Consider the following 20,413-nt stretch of genomic DNA (forward strand, 5'->3'; position numbering starts at 1 on the left):
TTGCAAACGGAAAATTAACTTCTCCCTTACATTCTTACTATATCAATAACACGATAGTTTTAAAGAAACAGAAATTCAAATTGACAAACGAAGAAAGTCATTTAGCAGCGATATGTGTATTCAGCGTCACGACAGTCGTCACTTGTTTGTAAACATAACGGTCTTCGGTTGCGAGTTCAACTCCAAGCATGGTTGTGGCCACCTATTCACAGTGGGGAGTTTTGACTGGTGGCAGCGATAGTATAGAGAGCTCCGCGAACGGGCTATTGCTGTGAGAGCTTGCATTTTTCCTATGAAAGGGCAGATAACTCTGACATGTCTATAGACATGACTGTTCCATTTTCCACAAAATGTTTTAAGAAATAAGGTCTTTGTATCAACTGCCACAACAACACTCTGCGCCCTTTGTAAGACAACATTGTCATGACCAGATTCACAATCACTCATTCAATAGTTTCGTAAGCAGAAAGATAGATCCATATCTCGAGATGTTGCTTCATTTTGGTTAATGCATATTCATATTTCACCATGAAAGAACATTAGAAACATTTTCACAAGACGCGACAAAACAAAAACACAACCATATGTTTCTGTGTCAACACTCTGTGGCGTTCTCATCATGAAATGTTTAGAGGTAGAAGCCAATAAGAAAATGTTTTTGAATAATTTTGACCAAAAAAATATTCAACACCTTAAAAAAAGATATGCATATGAAATGGTCACAAAAGTACATAACAATATGTCCTTTGTTAATTGCATAATTAATATCGAATTGACTATTTGTTAATTAAGCACAGTCAAACGTTCTTGTCCAATAACAATGTCATTATATCGTCACTTTCTTAACTTTCAGAGCCTGTATTTTCAGTTGGATACATTTTCCATTTTACTCTTTGGTTTCATACAATAAATAATTTATTCGAATAACAAATGTGAAAATCTAAAAAAAATGTTTGATGTGTCAGTGCAAAATCATCTTCCCGAGGCAAGAGAGTTAACTGACTTTGAAAGTCCAGTTTCCACCCTTGCCGAACTAGGCTGGAATTCCTGAGCTCGATCGTAGCGCCACCAGTGGCTATTACGAGTTATGTCCTTTCTATGCCTCTCCTATTGACCAATCAGATTCAACTTCTCGTATCACTTGCATTTGTTTCAAACAAAACGGTGGCGCCCAGTCAAGACGATCTGATCGATAATCAAGATCTATATTGTAATAAAACGAGTCTTACATCGCGAAGTGCATCAAATCATGTGAGCACCTTGATTAAAAACATGAAAAGATTTAGAAAAATATCTGTTGACAATGAGTTAGCGGTGCACATGCTTTGCGAATCCTGCAGTCGACCGAAATCTGTATGACACGCTACGAACCGGATTTCGATTTCGGTGCGCGCTTTTGATTGGACTATGCATAGACTCATTAGTCCAGCCAAAATGTAACTCCATAATACCAGCCTAGTTCGGCAAGGGTGGAAACTGGACTTTTATAGTCAGTTAACTCACTTGCCTCGGGAAGATGGTGCAAAATGTACTTTGCTGGTAAAAAGAATCATTATTCCAGCAGACAATGCCGCAGTGATTATACCTGTCGGGTTTAGACTATCAACATTTGAAACGTTTCTCACGATCAGCGAGTGAATGTTGTTTAATGCTGCACTCAGCAATATTCCAGCAATATCATGGCAAACTGTAAACTGTCAAGTCTAGACCAGACAATCCAGTGACTGAAATCAATCCATTCCACGATGGGATGGGGCCACATCAATCTCATTAAAATCAGATCTTAGTTCTCGCTAAAGCTAAACAAAGATCTGAGGACATCCCATTAGGGGTCACGTCAGAACGACCTTTCATCTGACCAATCAGAGCATCGCTTACAAGATTATGAAAGTGACAATCGGAATGTGATTTCTAATCATGTAACCTCGAAAACTTTAACACGGGGTATTCCGAACGATAGTTACGGGTTTAACGACTGAATCTATACAATTTAGACCATCTATTAGCCATTCCAAAATGTTCTTTTGTTCAGGTTTCAAATTTGTAATCGAGAATTTGTCAAAATATGTTTCGAAGCGTAGTCGCCAATTTGAAATTAGTGCCGTAAAGCACGAGAAAGCTGCCTTCTGATTGGCTAATGTCAACTTCTTGTCAGCCATTCCATTGGTCGCTCAAAGTTTGCTCAAGGTCAGTCTGACGTGACGCATAATGGGATGTCCTCAGATCTTTGTTTAGCGGTAGCGAGAACTAAGATCTGATTTTAATGAGATTGGGGACACATCAGCAACACCTGACCCTGACCAGCCGATTTTATTCAGTCATGGGACCCGTGAAGATCCGGGGTAGAATAGGTCTTCAGCAACCCATGCTTGCCGTAAAAGGCGACTATGCTTGTCGTATGAGGCGACTAACAGGATCGGGTGGTCAGGCTCGCTGACTTGGTTGATGCATGCCATCGTATCCAAATTGAGTGGATCAATGCTCATGATGTCAATCACTGGATTGTCTGGTCCAGACTCGATTATTTACAGACTGCCGTCAATATTGCCGAGTGCGGCATTACACAACAAACAAAGGTCAAGTTGACTGGAATAGCTGATAAATTGCTTAGGATGCCGAAGCAACATCCTCGTCATCCCAGAGAGTTTCATGCCACATTGAAGTTTTGAACAGTGTGTCAGTTACAGAAAGGCTTGTCTGTTTAATGTGGGAGGAAAGCCTGAAGTAACCAGGGCAAAGACCACAAGCAAGGGTAAGTTGCTGACCTGCGATCATAATCATAATCAATATTATTACAACTAATTTAAATCATTACAGGTAGGTATCACATGACTAATATAATCTTATGTATCAGGGAAATGACAAGCCTCATTTACACACGTGGGAATGAAATTAGCTACACAATAACACAGCAAATTGATTATTCATTCATTTGTTTTTTTGTCTGAAGTGATAAAGTCTGATGAAACGACAAATTCATCATAAAATTAGAATTTTAAAAACATGGTGATCATAAATTCACCACTGCAAAATGTCACCAATCTTTTGGTAAAATGGTAGAATGTCTCCAATAGATGCATAGATCTAAATAAATAATCAATTTGTTGCTGCCTTAAAAAATTCTCTATGAAAAATACCTGTATGACAATCATTTTATATAATTAGCATTTTTATGTTCACCTTCTTATTTTAATAGGCGAAACATATGCCAACCTGAAGATGTCACATGTATGAGACCCACAAACAATTACCGGTACTGCTTTCCTTATGACTATACATAAGTTGTCACAAACTGCTTTCTGTATGACTAACTATAGATAAGCTGTTGGACTAAATGTAGAAATTTAACCTTTTAGATTAAATTTTAATAGATTAATGTAAATAATGTTGGATACACATGATCAAAATTATATTCTGTTCAGTAAAATAGCTATCTTCACATGTAAAATAGTCTCTGACACACTTAAATTAATGATTGGAATTTGTTCATATTGCACATTTTCCTTTCCAGTCATAAACAAAACAATTTCTTCATTTGACTTTCTTCCGACACTCTTCTCTCATCTGGTCCAGCTTTGAGCGCGGAAATGATCCTGTTAATTCAAAAATATTCTGAAAAATAAAACAGATTTTGTTTAAACATTTCTCATTGGGGCTACTGTATTCGATGTAATAAGTGCCCATGGCGATATTTGCCAAGATATTGGCTAATGAACAATCCCAATTAGCTGCCCTTCCGATTGATCAATCTACACAAGACTTATTTTTTCGTGGATAATATGCACTCGTGGGTTACACGCACCCTTAATTATGGGCAATTAAATTCTGAAAAATATACCACGCTTTGTTCTTTTTGCAAATGTTATGATGAAACTATTGTACACCTCTTTTGGGGAATGTGAACTTGTACAAGTATTGTGGAAAACCTTCTTAGATTGGATAAATAAATGTAACCATATACATCATTTGAAATTAAGTGCTGAACTTGTTTTATTTGGTGCTAAAGAAAATATTGTTACTGACAAAGTTTTAGATCTTCTTATTTTAATAGCTAAATCTTTTATATATTTTTGTAGATTCAAAAAAACAAATCTTTGCTTCACAATATTTCAAAAAGATGTTTGTCTGAGATACAAAATTGAGAAGAATATAGCCTTTACAAATGGTAATGTAGCTACATTTTATAAATCATGGATCTTTTATCACACATTGTTTGAAGAAGCAGAACAGCAATAACATATGTATCTCTTTCTCATATTTGTTTCTTGCCAGGATCAGTGTTTGAATAATATTTTGAATGCTTGACTGTGTGTATGTTTTGTGATATTTCTTAAAAATCACCTTGGCACCATTTCCAACACTTGTATTTAATTTTCCCCAAATGTATACGTACATTGTCTTCAGAATGTGAGGGTGACCATTGCCCTGGATGGCCATCCTCCTCATGTAATGGGGAAAAGGTGAAATAAAATGTTTAAAACAAAAACAAATTCTGACAAATATATCTGTCATGTATAATACACACAGACTTTTCTTTTGTATCATTTAAGGCTGTCAGCATAAACCACGAAATTTACGATCTTTCAACTCTGTTTTTCTCACCAAAATCATATTCTAATAAGAGCCCCCTATTCCTAATTTTGAGAGCGCCCTAGGCGCTTATTACGTTGAATACGGTATGTGTGTATGGAGATCTGAAAGCAGCAGGTGTTAGCTCCCTGGCAGAACGAATTTCCTGACTGAGAATGTATTGCTTATGTTTTAAGAAATATTTTCTTTGTGAGTGAGTGAGTGAGTATGGTTTTTCACCGCTTTTAGCAATATTCCAGCAATTTCACAGCAGGGGACACCAGAAATGGGCTTCACACATTGTACCCATGTGGGGAATTGAACCCAGGTCTTCAGTGTGTTGAGCGAACATATTAACCACTAGGCTACCCCACCACCCCTGCAAGAGTTGAAAACAAGTAAGATTTCCCCATACAAGAACATGTTGCTTAGTTCTCTTAAATAAAGAAATAATTTCCTTAGGCTTTATATATAAAAATGTAACATATTCTTTATTTTTTAATTAAATTATCACTGTAAACAAAACTGAATGTAATCTTGGATAAAAGTGCTATAATGGATTACAAACATAAGTCCAGATACACAATGAACACTTTTATATCCAGAGAGTGTAATAACAGGACTAACTTGCATACTTAAGTACGGATATGTTGACATGCTTCTTCCGGTGTTGTGTGCTCACAATAACGTCTTTGCGTTGTTAAATAATATCAAAGCTCATGGTATGCGTGTATTGTGCACACACTGGTATTCCAAAGGTAGTCAAATACTGTATTCCTGATTTTACTAATCAAGGAATACAGTTCTGTAGGGAGGCCCTGTCCCAGGTTGATTTGGTTACATACCAGTTTGAACACACACACACACACCCCTCTCCCCTTCCAAAAAAAACCCGCCTGCACCATATTTTCAAAAGCCATTGCCTGAGAACCAATTCTTTTATTTTTTTAAGCCCAAAGTGACGTCTGCTCCAAAAGGCCTTCTACTCACCTTCATAAATGTGTGGCAGTCTTGGGTGTGAGGCGTGGAGACGATCATTCGGAACAGGTCCACAGCCTCAGGGAATGTCTTGGTGGCCAGAATCTTCTCCTTGTTAGCTATAACTAGGGTCAAGGCCACGCGATGCAGTATTTTTGTGCCTTCAAAGAACAAGCAGTCCCAGATTCGCAAGACAGTCTGTAAAACAGATGAACAGGAAAGGACACTCATGTATTCGAGGAACAAAAAAAGGTCTTTTGTGCACCCTTGACCAAGAGAGCCATCCCACTGACCATGTCTATAGGATACACATCGATCTAGCAGCTCCCTTCTTCAAACATCATCACAAACATGTAACAAACACAAGACAATAAACTCATCGATATCCACTTCTAGTGAAAAAATATATGAAATTTGGTGCCATGGAAACTCCAAAAATATTTCTTTAAAAAATCCATAACTATCAAAAGGCACCAGTTCACCACTAGATATATCTATGTACTAAGTTAGTGAAGATATATTGTAATGTTTTCAACATCTGCTCCTTAAACAACATCTTGCACAGATAGCATATTCATTTTAATATCCCTCGGAAAACGTGTTGCAGGGAAAAAAGTATAACATACAATGGCAATAGCTGAATGGTATATTGCTGAACACACCATTCACTATCATAAAGGATGACATGAACACATTCACTCACAAAGCATGACATGAACACATTCACTCACAAAGCATGACATGAACACATTCACTAACAAATCATGATATGAACACATTCACACACAAATCATGACATGAACACATTGACAAACAGTCATGACATGAACACATTCACCAACAGTCATGACATGAACCCATTCACCAACAGTCATGACATGAACACATTCACCAACAGTCATGACATGAACACATTCACCAACAGTCATGACATGAACACATTCACCAACAGTCATGACATGAACACATTCACCAACAGTCATGACATGAACCCATTCACCAACAGTCATGACATGAACCCATTCACCAACAGTCATGACATGAACACATTCACCAACAGTCATGACATGAACCCATTCACCAACAGTCATGACATGAACCCATTCACCAACAGTCTTGACATGAACCCATTCACAAACAGTCATGACATGAACCCATTCACCAACAGTCATGACATGAACACATTCACCAACAGTCATGACATGAACCCATTCACCAACAGTCATGACATGAAAACATTCACCAACAGTCATGACATGAACCCATTCACTAACAAATCATTACATGAACACAACACATGAAGTCTTTGAGAGGCATTTAGAAGTTCAGAGAACATGAACACATCAAACTTTCTCTTAGAAAAAGTTGCTATCCAAAAAATGTATGTATTTATTTGTTGTTTAACAGCTATATGATGGCAGCCTGTAAATAATCGGGTCTGGACCAGACAATCCAGTGATTGACATCATGAGCATCGATCCACGCAATTGGGATTTGATGACATGTATCAACCAAGTTGGGCGAGCCTGACCACCCGATCCGATTAGTTGCCTCTTACGACAAGCATAGTCACCTTTTACGGCAAGTATGGGTTGCTGAAGACCTATTCTACCCCGGATCTTCACGGGTCGCTATCCATAAAAAGTGTCATGTATTCACTCACTCATGATATCATCACTGGCTTTTGGAAACACAAAGTATCTTCACCTGGAATCCCATGGGAAAACAATATCCCATGAAAGAAATTTCAACACTTATTTTCTGTGGACTCGGCTCAAGGAGGGTTGTGTAATGTGTAGCAGATTGTGTAACTGTTCTCACCTCGACGGGCATGACGTCTGCGAAGAGACAGATGAACCACTTCATGCCCACCAGACACCACTGCACCCCGAGAGCCTCCATGTGAGCTGCCACCTCCGGCAACTTCCATCTGTAACACAAGCAGGGAATGTTTTACATTCAGCATGTCCCTGAGTTTGTTGAAAGCCGGGGCGGTCGGGTAGCCTAATGGTTAAAGTGTTCACTCGACACACCGAAGACCCGGGTTCGATTCCCGACATGGGAACAATGTGTAAAGCCCATTTCTGGTGTTCCCCGCCGTGATACTGCTGGAATATTGCTAAAAGCGGCGTAAAACCATACTCACTCACTCACTGTATAAAGCCCCTCAGAACATGACCTGTGTCCTTACTGTGGCAAGTGCAGATATTTGTAAAAGGAGGGTTGCATTTTGAGACAAGTTAACATACAAGAATATTTGGTAGTTTGTGTCATTTTTGTTGGAGAGATATATAGGCATGAGTTAGTTATCATGGTAACAGTGTTGTAATGTGCACACACTCAGAGTACAGGAGCAGCTATAGAGTGTTTGTTGTTTATGTTCAGTGTGCTACTCCCCAGCAGAAAGAAAGCTACGTACTTCACCACGTCCCCCACGAGTTCTTGCTCTGCTTGCAGGGCCTTCATGTCTGGGAAATAGTACCCTGGAACACAGAAACATCCATCAGTATACACAAACATCCATCAGTACACAAACATCAATCAGTATACACAAACATCCATCAGTATACACAAACATCCATCAGTATACACACACATCCATCAATATACACAAACATCCACCAGTACACACAAACATCCATCAGTATACACAAACATCCATCAGTATACACACACATCCATCAGTATACACAAACATCCACCAGTACACACAAACATCCACCAGTACACACAAACATCCATCAGTATACACACACATCCATCAGTATACACATACATCCATCAGTATACACACACATCCATCAGTGTACACACACATCCATCAGTACACACAAACATCCATCAGTACACACACACATCCATCAGTATACACACATCCATCAGTATACACACATCCATCAGTATACAAACATCTATCAGTATACACACACATCCATCAGTACACACACATCCATCAGTATACACACACATCCATCAGTATACACACACATCCATCAGTATACACACACATCCATCAGTATACACACACATCCATCAGTATACACAAACATCCATCAGTATACACACACATCCATCAGTATACACACACATCCATCAGTATACACACACATCCATCAGTGTACGAAAACATCCATCAGTATACACACACATCCATCAGTACACACAAACATCCATCAACATACACAAACATCTATCAATATACACAAACATCCATCAGTATACACAAACATCCATCAGTGTACACACATCCATCAGTATACACAAACATCCATCAGTATACACAAACATCCATCACTATACACAAACATCCATCAGTATACACACACATCCATCAGTATACACAAACATCCATCAGTATACACAAACATCCATCAGTATACACAAACATCTATCAATATACACACACATCCATCAGTATACACACACATCCATCAGTATACACACACATCCATCAGTATACACAAACATCCATCACTATACACAAACATCCATCAGTATACACACACATCCATCAGTATACACAAACATCCATCACTATACACAAACATCCATCAGTATACACACACATCCACCAGTATACACAAACATCCATCAGTATACACAAACATCCATCAGTATACACACACATCCATCAGTATAAACAAACATCCATCAGTGTACACACACATCCATCAGTGTACACAAACATCCATCAGTATACACACACATCCAACACATCTATCAGTATACACACACATCCATCACATCTATCAGTATACACAAACATCCATCAGTATACACAAACATCGATCAGTACACACAAACATCCATCAGTATACACAAACATCCATCAGTATACACAAACATCCATCAGTATACACACACATCCAACAGTATACACAAACATCCATCAGTATACACACATCCATCAGTATACACAAACATCCATCAGTATACACAAACATCCATCAGTGTACACAAACATCCATCAGTATACACAAACATCCATCAGTATACACAAACATCCATCAACATACACACACATCCATCAGTACACACACATCCATCACATCTATCAGTATACACAAACATCCATCAACATACACACAAACATCCATCAGTATACACAAACATCCATCACATCTATCAGTATACACACATCCATCACATCTATCAGTATACACAAACATCCATCAACATACACACAAACATCCATCAGTATACACAAACATCCATCACATCTATCAGTATACACACATCCATCACATCTATCAGTATACACAAACATCCATCAGTATACACACACATCCATCAGTACACAAACATCCATCAGTACACAAACATCCATCAGTACACACACACCCATCACATCTATCAGTATACACAAACATCCATCAGTATACACACACATCCATCACATCTATCAGTATACACAAACATCCATCAACATACACACAAACATCCATCAGTATACACACACATCCATCACATCTATCAGTATACACAAACATCCATCAGTATACACACACATCCATCACATCTATCAGTATACACAAACATCCATCAACATACACACAAACATCCATCAGTATACACAAACATCCATCACATCTATCAGTATACACAAACATCCATCAGTATACACAAACATCCATCAGTATACACAAACATCCATCAGTATACACAAACATCCATCAACATACACACAAACATCCATCAGTATACACACACATCCATCACATCTATCAGTATACACAAACATCCATCAGTATACACACACATCCATCACATCTATCAGTATACACAAACATCCATCAACATACACACAAACATCCATCAGTATACACACACATCCATCACATCTATCAGTATACACAAACATCCATCAGTATACACACACATCCATCACATCTATCAGTATACACACACATCCATCAGTATACACACACATCCATCAGTGTACACAAACATCCATCAGTATACACAATCATCCATCAGTACACACACACATCCATCAGTGTACACAAACATCCATCAGTGTACACAAACATCCATCAGTGTACACAAACATCCATCAGTGTACACAAACATCCATCAGTATACATAAACATCCATCAGTACACACACACATCCATCAGTGTACACAAACATCCATCAGTGTACACAAACATCCATCAGTACACACACACCCATCAGTATACACAAACATCCATCAGTGTACACAAACATCCATCAGTGTACACAAACATCCATCAGTACACAAACATCCATCAGTACACAAACATCCATCAGTATACACAAACATCCATCAGTATACACAAACATCCATCAGTATACACAAACATCCATCAGTATACACAAACATCCATCAGTACACAAACATCCATCAGTACACAAACATCCATCAGTACACAAACATCCATCAGTATACACACACATCCATCAGTGTACACAAACATCCATCAGTATACACAAACATCCATCAGTGTACACACACATCCATCAGTGTACACAAACATCCATCAGTGTACACAAACATCCATCAGTATACACACACATCCATCAGTATATACAAACATCCATCAGTATACACAAACAGTCATCAGTATACACACACATCCATCAGTATACACAAACATCCATCAGTATACACAAACATCCATCAGTATAGACACACATCCATCAGTATACACACACATCCATCAGTATACACAAACATCCATCAGTATACACACACATCCATCAGTATACACAAACATCCATCAGTATACACACACATCCATCAGTATACACACACATCCATCAGTATACACAAACATCCATCAGTATACACAAACATCCATCAGTACACAAACATCCATCAGTATACACAAACATCCATCAGTATACACAAACATCCATCAGTATACACAAACATCCATCAGTATACACACACATCCATCAGTATACACACACATCCATCAGTACACAAACATCCATCAGTACACACACATCCATCAGTATACACAAACATCCATCAGTACACAAACATCCATCAGTATACACAAACATCCATCAGTATACACAAACATCCATCAGTATACACAAACATCCATCAGTATACACACACATCCATCAGTATACACACACATCCATCAGTACACAAACATCCATCAGTACACACACATCCATCAGTATACACAAACATCCATCAGTACACAAACATCCATCAGTATACACAAACATCCATCAGTATACACAAACATCCATCAGTATACACAAACATCCATCAGTATACACACACATCCATCAGTATACACAAACATCCATCAGTATACACAAACATCCATCAGTATACACACACATCCATCACATCTATCAGTATACACAAACATCCATCAGTATACACAAACATCCATCAGTACACAAACATCCATCAGTATACACAAACATCCATCAGTATACACACACATCCATCAGTGTACACAAACATCCATCAGTATACACAAACATCCATCAGTACACACACACATCCATCAGTATACACACACATCCATCAGTACACACACACATCCATCAGTATACACACACATCCATCAGTATACACACACATCCATCAGTATACACACACATCCATCAGTATACACACACATCCATCAGTGTACACAAACATCCATCAGTATACACAAACATCCATCAGTACACACACACATCCATCAGTGTACACAAACATCCATCAGTGTACACAAACATCCATCAGTGTACACAAACATCCATCAGTGTACACAAACATCCATCAGTATACATAAACATCCATCAGTACACACACACATCCATCAGTGTACACAAACATCCATCAGTGTACACAAACATCCATCAGTACACACACACCCATCAGTATACACAAACATCCATCAGCACACAAACATCCATCAGTACACACAAACATCCATCAGTATACACAAACATCCATCAGTATACACAAACATCCATCAGTATACACAAACATCCATCAGTACACACACACCCATCAGTATACACAAACATCCATCAGTACACAAACATCCATCAGTACACAAACATCCATCAGTATACACACACATCCATCAGTGTACACAAACATCCATCAGTATACACAAACATCCATCAGTGTACACACACATCCATCAGTGTACACAAACATCCATCAGTGTACACAAACATCCATCAGTATACACACACATCCATCAGTATATACAAACATCCATCAGTACACACAAACAGTCATCAGTATACACACACATCCATCAGTATACACAAACATCCATCAGTATACACAAACATCCATCAGTATACACACACATCCATCAGTATACACACACATCCATCAGTATACACAAACATCCATCAGTACACACAAACATCCATCAGTATACACACACATCCATCAGTATACACAAACATCCATCAGTATACACACACATCCATCAGTATACACAAACATCCATCAGTACACACACACATCCATCAGTATACACAAACATCCATCAGTACACAAACATCCATCAGTATACACAAACATCCATCAGTATACACAAACATCCATCAGTATACACACACATCCATCAGTATACACAAACATCCATCAGTATACACACACATCCATCAGTATACACACACATCCATCAGTATACACACACATCCATCAGTATACACAAACATCCATCAGTGTACACAAACATCCGTCAGTATACACACACATCCATCAGTATACACACATCCATCAGTACACACAAACATCCATCAGTATACACACACATCCATCAGTATACACAAACATCCATCAGTATATACAAACATCCATTAGTACACAAACATCCATCAGTATACACAAACATCCATCAGTATACACAAACATCCATCAGTGTACACAAACATCCATCAGTATACACAAACATCCATCAGTATACACAAACATCCATCAGTGTACACACACATCCATCAGTATACACAAACATCCATCAATATACACATACATGCATCAGTATATACAAACATCCATCAGTACACACAAACATCCATCAGTACACACACACATCCATCAGTATACACAAACATCCATCAGTATACACAAACATCCATCAGTATACACAAACATCCATCAGTATACACACACATCCATCAGTATACACACACATCCATCAGTATACACACACATCCATCAGTATACACAAACATCCATCAGTGTACACACACATCCATCAGTATACACACACATCCATCAGTATACACACATCCATCAGTACACACACACATCCATCAGTATACACAAACATCCATCAGTATACACACACATCCATCAGTATACACAAACATCCATCAGTATACACACACATCCATCAGTATACACAAACATCCATCAGTACACACAAACATCTTTTTATCTTTTACCAAAAACATAAAGATCTTACCATCTCACCTGGTAATATATTTCTAATATAATCTCTATATCTCACCTGATAATATATATAGCTGGCATAAGATATATATATATATACAGGTATCACATTTCATAACGTATTGTTTGATATCTAATATATCTCACCTGGTAATTAACATATCAAATATCTCACCTGGTAATATATTATTGATGAGCGTGTCCATCAACCAGAACACCTTGTCTTCATCCCTCACGATGAGAAGGAGGAGGCCGACAATGAAGTTTAGACCCTAATCGAACAAAATAAATGTAAACAGTAAACAGTTATTGTTGCCATACATGCACACGTACATCTTCTCGAGGTAAGAAAGTTAACTGACCATAAAAGTCCAGTTTCCACCCTTGCTGAACTAGGCTAGAATTATGGAGTGATAATTTGGTAGGTAATTTAAGGCACTGACGTTTACCAATCAACTCAACTCGGAAGGGAATATGGACTCCCTACGCTAACACCGTATTCGTGCGTGCGTGATTCCCGTGCACCCTTTCGAGTTGAGTTGATTGGTTCAACTGTGTCATATGACCCCGTGACGCAGGGGTAGCATTATGCAGATGGCTGTTACAATGTTGCGTTCCTTGGGCACGTCCCAAAAATTTGATTGTGGGTTTGAATCCGGGTCTTCCCTGATTCTGTTTCTAGGTTTGTCAGCACAATAGCCAAGCCCATGGTAAGTGGCAAGTGTCTAGTTACGTCCCTTGGGTATGCCAGAAACCTATGATAGTGGGTTCGAATCCCGGTTCGCCCCGATTAAGTTTCTAGGTTTGTCAGCACTATACCCGTGCTTGTGGGTTTCTCCATAGAGGTAAACGTCTGAGACCTGCATCACTTCGGGCTTTCCTCCGCATCAATCTGACACGCCGTGATATAACTGGAATACTGTTAAAAGCGGCGTTAACTCTTTCAACACCAGTCAACCAGAAGTGTTTACTGCTGGGACACCGAGTTCCCAGAGACTCTTGTGTGATAGATGAAGCCAACATTTATCAAAGAAAATACCTGCTTGTAAAATATATTTGCTACTACATGTTACACACCATTTGAAAGGTCTGATCCTATGGTTTATAAATATGAAAGTTATATTTTTCAAATTATTTAAAATAATGCATTTACAACTTAATTAAATTCGTTGTAAATAAAAAATGTACGCTAACACGTTGTTAACATCCAGATTAAGGACCAAGGAAGCGAAAACTTGACGATTTTCGGCAAATATATGATTTCATAATATCCACGTACCTATTTCTGTTTTATTTTCATTGTTTACGTAATTGGAAAATCATTTTAAAAAGAATTATAAATAGTTTCTGTCATCACCCATTTCCCGATAACAGCGACTGTCCGCTCAGTAAAATGAAGAAATACCCCCGTTTTCGAGGTTTTGTATGAATAACACGTTCGTCGAAGAATGGCATATGACACATCGCTGGAAAGCTTATTCCTTCATCTACACGCTCGTAACATCGACTGGTTTTTTTTCGTAGTTATAACAAGCGATTTCATTGGATTAAAATTGGTTTCTAATGACGCTTTCTTGCTGAAATCTGCTACAAGTTTCGTGATTGGTCAATTTTGAGCACGTGACCTAAGGCAGCCAATCAAACTACAGCTGTGATACCAAGCTCGTGTTCGATAAATTACAGAAGTTTGCGAAAGAATTTTGTTTAAATGGTGTTATTCTGAACGTTTTGAGCGGGAAATCACGATATATATTAAAAATATGGAACTTCGTGAATGTATCGTGCTAGGTTACGAGCTGTGACAAAGATTTTTCATGCATATATTTTTGCATTAAACATCGTGTCCGAGCCGAGAATTCAAGGCGACGAAAGCCGAGATGTCATTTGACTTACATTACACGCGATCGCACGAAAAGATGGAAATAATAACTTAGATGTAAGTTTGATTACTTTTAGATATATTTTTGTTGATTTTATTTATTACTTTGTATAATATATTTAAAGATTTGTTTAAAACGTCTTTATTTTCCTCTTTGACGTGTTCGATGTGGACCCGTTGTCGAAATGTGTGTCCGAGAATTTTATTTTCAATAACATCGCGAGAAATAGTGAATAATTTTTTAATTAAACGATAAAAAATGTTAAATTGAAATGGAATATGTATTTCAGACATTGTGAAATGTGATAGATTTAATAAATGAATGACATTACAGGTAGGTCCATAAAAATTAATACTATTTTGACGTGACTACGGCTTGGCCGGATAACCGGCCTGCGGTGTCTGGGGACTCGATGCTTCTTGGCCGGATAACCGGCCTACGGTGTTGAAAGAGTTAAGCCAACACATTCACCCATTCGTAATATAGATTGTTTACAGGCCACCACCACATAGTTGAATATTGCTGTGTTAGACATTAAACATAAACCTAAGTGACAGCTCCTCAACAAAGTTGCAAATTTTGCAAAATTCTGTAAACAATTCTGAATGCATGGTCTTGTCCTCTGTCCAGTATAAAACTTATTTGCAAATATTTTCAAATTGACAGCCATCTGTTGAATGAAATATCGACTCTATAATGAACTTTTAAGTCTAGTGTAAGTTTGAAATCTAATCCAACCGAACTAAATCAATATTTCTGAGTACCATCAAAACTGTTAAAAGATCATATTTCTGTATGTCCTGCAATTAGTACATTCATTTCAGGCTCGACTGTAGGTTTATTATTGCTTTCAACTTTGGAATTCTGCAATAAAAATTCCTTAATTAACAATTTATCACAATCCTTTGCCTGTGTGAGTCCAATCATCAATTAATGAAGTCCATCCCTGAAGATCCAGGGGTAGAATACTGGTCTTCAGCAACCCTGTGAAAGGCGACAATGCTTGTCGTAAGAGGTGTCTAACGGGATCGGGTGGTCGGGCTCGCTGACTTGGGTGATGCATGTCATCGTATCACAGTTGTGTGGATCTATGGTCGTGATATCAATCACTGGATTGTCTGGCCCAGGCTCGATCATTTACAGACCACCGTCATATAGCTGGAATATTAGTCCCGTTAGTTGCCTTTTAGGACCTGCATGGGTTGCTGAAGACCTATTCTAACCTGGGGATTCAGGGTCTATGGATATAATGAACACATTTGACCAGTCGCCTGGTGTTCGGCATAATCATGTTTTAAGTGTATGTGTGTTTACTTCTTAATTTACACCCAGGCCACAATTTAAGGAACTTGATTTTAAGGCAAGCATGAGTTGCTGAAGATCAATTCTAACCCGGATCTTCCCGAGTCATTATTATGTGACCATGCACAATCTTGAACATAACACAGACAGACAGATACATATGTATATAATACACATGGAAACAGTAAAGCATTGTTTTCTACTTATTTCCACATGGAAAAACCTTAGAAAGATAAAATCCTGTATATTCTGCTTGTTTCCAGGTGTTTTTAAAAGTAAAGAAAGTTTAAGTAAGATGAGCAGTTGTTTACCTGACAGTATCCCACTTGGGTGTTATTCTTGGCCACTGCCGACAAGACTCGACACAGGGGTTTCCGTAGACCATTGGCATCCACTGTGTCAGCAAAATGGATGTTTTCCGGGAATGTTCGATGTATATCTACAACAGAACATGAATGAGTGAGTGAGTGAGTGAGTGAGTGAGTGAGTGAGTGAGTGAGCATCTTCCCGAAGCAAGGGAGTTAACTGACTTTAAAAGTACAATTTCCACCCTTGCCGAACTAGGCTGGAATTCCTGGGCTCGATCGTAGCGCCACCAGTGGTTATTACGAGTTATATCCCTTCTAAGCCTCTCCTATGGACCAATCAGGTTCCACCTCTCGTATCACTTGCATTTGTATCCAAAAAAATGGTGGCGCCCAGTCAAGACGATCTGATCGATAATCAAGTTCAATAGTGTTATAAAAGGGGTCTTACATCGCGAAGTGCATCAAATTGCATGAGCACCTTGATTGAAACATGAAAAGATTTGGAAAATATTTGTTGACAACAAGATAGTCAGTTAACTCTCTTGCCTCGGGAAGATGGTAAGTGAGTGAGTGAGTGTCAGTCAGTCAGTCAGTCAGTCAGTCAGTCAGTCAGTCAGTCAGTCAGTCAGTCAGTCAGTCAGTCAGTCAGTCAGTCAGTCAGTCAGTCAGTCATATCACAGCATGTCAGCTTGAAGTGGGAGGAGAGCCTGGAGTGATGCACGTCTAAAACATTTACCACTTGAAATTCATGAACACAAATATGGTGCTGACAAACCTAGAAACATATTCAGGTCGAATCAGATTTGAACCCACAATCACAGATTTCCACCAAAGGGCCACAACTCTCATCCTCATCCTCATCCTTCAAACATGGCCACCTATGACCCTGGCTCTGATACAATGGAAAGTACAGGAAACTAACCCGCAGCAGAGATGGATTGGGGATATGGAAAGAGAAGCAATGAACACAACACGAATCAGTGAACAGAAACACACATAGGGACTGACATAGGCTGTTGTGAAAGAGGTAAAAAAAAAGAGGGGCTACAAAAATTGGCACACCAAGTTAAGATCGAGATTAGGTTGATTTGTGACATGGGTGTAACTTCAGACTACAGCTACCTCAACTCTAACCTCAGTACCTAGTGTTGAAAGCAGCTGAGCTTGCATTGAGCAAGGGGGTCCAACCTGTCGCCACACTGACATCTGCAATCACCTCGCAGTAGGCAATTTACAACCTGTTGTACAATGGGTATGAGCTGTTGAGTGTCTGCACAGTGTATGTGGACGACTGTAAACACACCGAGTAGGTCCCTTAGGCTTACTGACTCTGGGATCGTGTGGTGAATTTGATAAGATGAATGCTTATTTCCATTTCATAAATGTATGCAATTATAATATCATGTCATAACCTCACCCTATTAATTTCTCAAATTTGTAATGTTCTTCCAATTTTAGGTGAGGAAGGACAGACAAAAATTCTAATTTTTTATATATTTATTTTAAATATTTTATTAACATGTATTCTTTAGGTATATATCTAAACATAAATAAGCTTGACAGGTGTTAACACAGACTGCCGGGGTTAGTGAGTGAGTGGAGTTTAAGATGTTTCAGTTACATATTCACTGCAAATCAGCTTCATGTTTCAGGTGAGGTGAGGGGGCATGGGGTTTAACGTCGCGTCCAAGATTATTGCACTTATATAGCAACGTGCACGTACGTGTGTGTGTTTGTGTGGCTGCTTGTACCAGTCCGAACTGACGTCGATTTATAGTGCTAGCTTACTGAGATACCATACCGCAGTTTAACATGAATACCCCATTCAGACACAGTTTACTGACTCCGAGCCGACAAGTCCTTGTTTCAGCCCCTTAATTCCTAGCGCCAGACTGGGTAATAACAAGTGCCATCTTTAACGTCTTTTGGTATGAGGCGGCCGGGGTTGAACCCCTGACCTTCCGCTCTCCGGGCAGACGCTCTACCACTAGACCATGGAGGCGGCTTCATATTTCAGACATCACACAGTGACGCAGGTCATGGACATTTGCCTCTCTTGTGAGGCCCGCAGAATGGATGCTGAGCTGACAAACAAAGGACATCTCTGGGATTCAAACCCATTATCAGCAACTTTTCACAACAAAGGGGAGCAACTCTTCACAATGTAGTAACAATGTAGTAACAATGTAGTGACAATGTTGTGACAATGTAGTGACAATGTAGTGACAATGTAGTGACAATGTTGTGACAATGTAGTGACAATGTTGTGACAATGTAGTGACAATGTAGTGACAATGTTGTGACAATGTAGTGACAATGTAGTGACAATGTAGTGACAATGTTGTGACAATGTAGTGACAATGTAGTGACAATGTTGTGACAATGTAGTGACAATGTTGTGACAATGTAGTGACAATGTTGTGACAATGTTGTGATAATTTAGTGACAATGTTGTGACAATGTAGTGACAATGTAGTGACAATGTTGTGACAATGTAGTGACAATGTAGTGACAATGTAGTAACAATGTTGTGACAATGTAGTGACAATGTAGTGACAATGTTGTGATAATGTAGTGACAATGTAGTGACAATGTTGTGACAATGTAGTGACAATGTAGCGACAATGTTGTGACAATGTAGTGACAATGTTGTGACAATGTAGTGACAATGTAGTAACAATGTTGTGACAATGTAGTGACAATGTAGTGACAATGAAGTGACAATGTAGTAACAATATAGTGACAATGTTGTGACAATGTAGTGACAATGTAGTGACAATGTAGTAACAATGCAGTGACAATGTTGTGACAATGTTCTATCGACCTTGAGATATTAAATGATGTCAAAGACTTTCTTAACCTATTGTTCAGACTTAACCGTGCGTACATGTTATTAAGTAATTAAGTAGCTAAGTGTAGTATCCTCATCCAAAAATCACCACATAAAAGGAAGGAGGTAGTGTAACTTAACAAATGATCTA

The 20,413-nt window shown here is 38.6% G+C and overlaps 1 protein-coding gene across 1 annotated transcript in view; it reads right to left on the bottom strand.

Annotated features, from left to right (window-relative positions):
- Window positions 1-2,453: 2,453 nt before the first annotated feature.
- The window catches only part of LOC124141332 (growth hormone-regulated TBC protein 1-like), a 48,595-nt gene continuing 30,635 nt past the window's right edge, over window positions 2,454-20,413 (bottom strand). The window contains exons 5-10 of the mRNA XM_048402335.1: window positions 17,436-17,563; window positions 14,118-14,214; window positions 7,967-8,030; window positions 7,369-7,477; window positions 5,560-5,745; window positions 2,454-3,612 (exon numbers count right to left, since the gene is read on the bottom strand). Coding sequence (XP_048258292.1) covers window positions 3,532-3,612; window positions 5,560-5,745; window positions 7,369-7,477; window positions 7,967-8,030; window positions 14,118-14,214; window positions 17,436-17,563 — 665 coding nt within the window. The 3' untranslated portion in view covers window positions 2,454-3,531. The remainder of the gene's footprint in view (window positions 3,613-5,559; window positions 5,746-7,368; window positions 7,478-7,966; window positions 8,031-14,117; window positions 14,215-17,435; window positions 17,564-20,413) is intronic.

Source organism: Haliotis rufescens, unplaced genomic scaffold, assembly GCF_023055435.1.
Source record: "Haliotis rufescens isolate VD_foot unplaced genomic scaffold, xgHalRufe1.0.p SCAF_25, whole genome shotgun sequence".
Taxonomy (NCBI): domain Eukaryota; kingdom Metazoa; phylum Mollusca; class Gastropoda; order Lepetellida; family Haliotidae; genus Haliotis; species Haliotis rufescens.